This window comes from Austrofundulus limnaeus, unplaced genomic scaffold (genome assembly GCF_001266775.1).
Source record: "Austrofundulus limnaeus strain Quisiro unplaced genomic scaffold, Austrofundulus_limnaeus-1.0 Scaffold174, whole genome shotgun sequence".
In the NCBI taxonomy this organism is placed as follows: domain Eukaryota; kingdom Metazoa; phylum Chordata; class Actinopteri; order Cyprinodontiformes; family Rivulidae; genus Austrofundulus; species Austrofundulus limnaeus.
The window spans coordinates 1,168,434-1,170,790 of NW_013952576.1; the positions used below are offsets into that span (position 1 = coordinate 1,168,434).

Sequence of the window (2,357 nt, forward strand, 5' to 3'; positions counted from 1 at the left end):
TAGTTTCTCCATACAGGAGGCGTCTTGAAGCTGTCATTGACAACAAAGGCTTTTGTACAAAGTATTAGATACATTTCAGTAAGTGTGTTCAATACTTTTTCCCTGTGCAATTCCACATTATTCCAAATAACTTCATTTCTGGACATTTATGGTTTGATTTCTTTGTATGTATGGATCACTTGGGTTTTTACCGACATCTGGTGAAAATTACGTCATTAACACCTCTAGTAATATATTTACTGAGAAAAATGTTGATGTGTTCAATACTTATTTTACCTGCTGTGTGTGTGTATATATATACTGTATCTGTTAGCCCACCCTACACATGTCCCACCATACATCACATAGTCTGAGCTTTAACACATCTGACAAGACCTTGAGAGAAAACAAAGTTTGACCAAAAGAGCTACATCTCTGTCCTTTTTCATTCTAAGATTTTTTTTAAGTTTTTGTTGTGAAATGAAAAGCAGAATTCAATAAAGGAAAGCAAGGCCTTTAATTTTATATAGTTATGGTAAACAGTAACAAAAATGATTAAAATGAACTGCATGAAACTAGATATACTAATAAAAAAATAAAAAAGATTAGATCAGCCAAGTTTCTCATAAAAACAGCATATTTCCAAACACTCCATGTTTGCTTTTCCAGCTCCTCAGCTCATCCTCAGACAGCATCCTCACTTATTTCCCTTTGTGCTTCTTGAACAGGGCGTAAAGGACCTTCAAGGTAACAGTGACGTCCTGAGAGACGATATCTGTCACAATATCCACAGGAGACATGTTACACAATCAGCAGTGTGACGGTGATTTATCAATGTTGGCCGCTCACATAAAAACACCCAAACAGGTCAAAAGATCAGGAGGACAAAGGAAACAAAGAGCATTAGATGAAAACCTGATCAGGGTGTCCTCGGGGAGATGAAACCCCGGGTGTGGGATGCACTAAGGCAGTGAATGTGACATAAAGATTGACTCCTCCACTCGCTGATCTAATTACTGCACACAGCATGTTCCGACATAAGACCCCGAGTGCTGGATTTCCTTCCACCATCACAGCAATTATGCCTTTAATTAAAAAGACACTAAAAGCTGAAATTAAATTAACTCCTTCCCTGGGCTTAGATGAATCGTGCTGGTCTTTGCATTATCAGTTATCAGGCTGAGGATTTAGTGCAGAATTGTAGCAAACAGCAGGTGGGCAAGAACGTGGGAAAGTCTGAGAGGTAGTGGGAGGGCTGCAGAAACTCAGTGAGAAGCTCATCCTGTCAATAATAGATCCACAGAGAGGAGAGGCTGATCAATTTCCTGTTGACTGATTTACACACTTAGATAAGTCAGTAATTGATCCAATCACTCACTTCCTTTTCACTTTCCTGCGCTCGTCTCAATGAGTTACGATGGCCGGACTGAGACGATCGTCTGCAGTGATATTACTGAGACTCGAGTCACTCTCATTTGTATTCTGCAAACAGCTCCATCTTTTCCTCCAAAACACTTTGAAACTCTTCACTGCCTGATGCAGAGATTAACTAACTGCTGCAGCATCCTCTCTTCTCCTGACACAGGAAATGTGGATGCTGAATGTTTTTTAACACTGTTGGAACTCGGGTGATTTTTTTTTTTATGAATCAGATGTAAACATTTCAGAGCATTTTGAATAAAAACTATTTTTCTCACCTTGTGGGTCAATATTTGGCAGCTGCAGGCCAGAATTATTCAGGAGGTCCAAGGCTAAGGTCACATTATGAAGCTGAAAGAGAAAAAAAACACTTTGTAAAATAAGTGTGAGTTTCTCTTTTTTATATTTGTTTAATTTGGTCAATGTCGACATTTTATCTTCATTAGAGCACTTCTTACATTAACATAGCTCTGTTCTCTAACCTATCATTAGAAAGTAGCTGGATTGTAACAAATGTGAATAAACTCTACTATGAACGTAATCCTGAAGCTGCTCTTTCATACACCCAGCTGGTTTTATCCTTTCATTACCTCCACTAAGGAGGTTATGTTTTTGGCCACGTACAGAGTTGTATAAAGTACCACAAAGTGAGTAAAAGTACAAGTATCTTACCAAAAAATTACTTTGATAAAAGTTAACGTCTCATTTAGGAATATTACTTGAATAAAAGTCTTAAAGTATCTGATATTTTTTGAACTTAAGTATTAAAAGTAAAAGTATAGATTTTCTGTAATGACATTTATTAGGAGGTGACCTCCCCAAATGCAGAAATGACTGTTGTATTAAAATAATTAATTTATGCTTATAGTGTGCTTTTCAAGTCCCTCCGGACCCCAAAGCGCTTTACACTAACAGACATTCACCCATTCARACTCACATTCACACACTGATGATGGTAA

The 2,357-nt window shown here is 37.6% G+C and overlaps 1 protein-coding gene across 1 annotated transcript in view; it reads right to left on the reverse strand.

Moving 5' to 3' along the window:
• Positions 1-472: 472 nt before the first annotated feature.
• LOC106524055 (gamma-parvin) overlaps positions 473-2,357 on the reverse strand; it is a gene marked incomplete at its 5' end in the record, with an annotated part of 7,918 nt that continues 6,033 nt past the window's right edge. Inside the window, 2 exon segments of the mRNA XM_014017695.1 lie at positions 473-754; positions 1,677-1,749. Of these exon segments, the coding sequence (XP_013873149.1) occupies positions 681-754; positions 1,677-1,749 (147 nt within the window).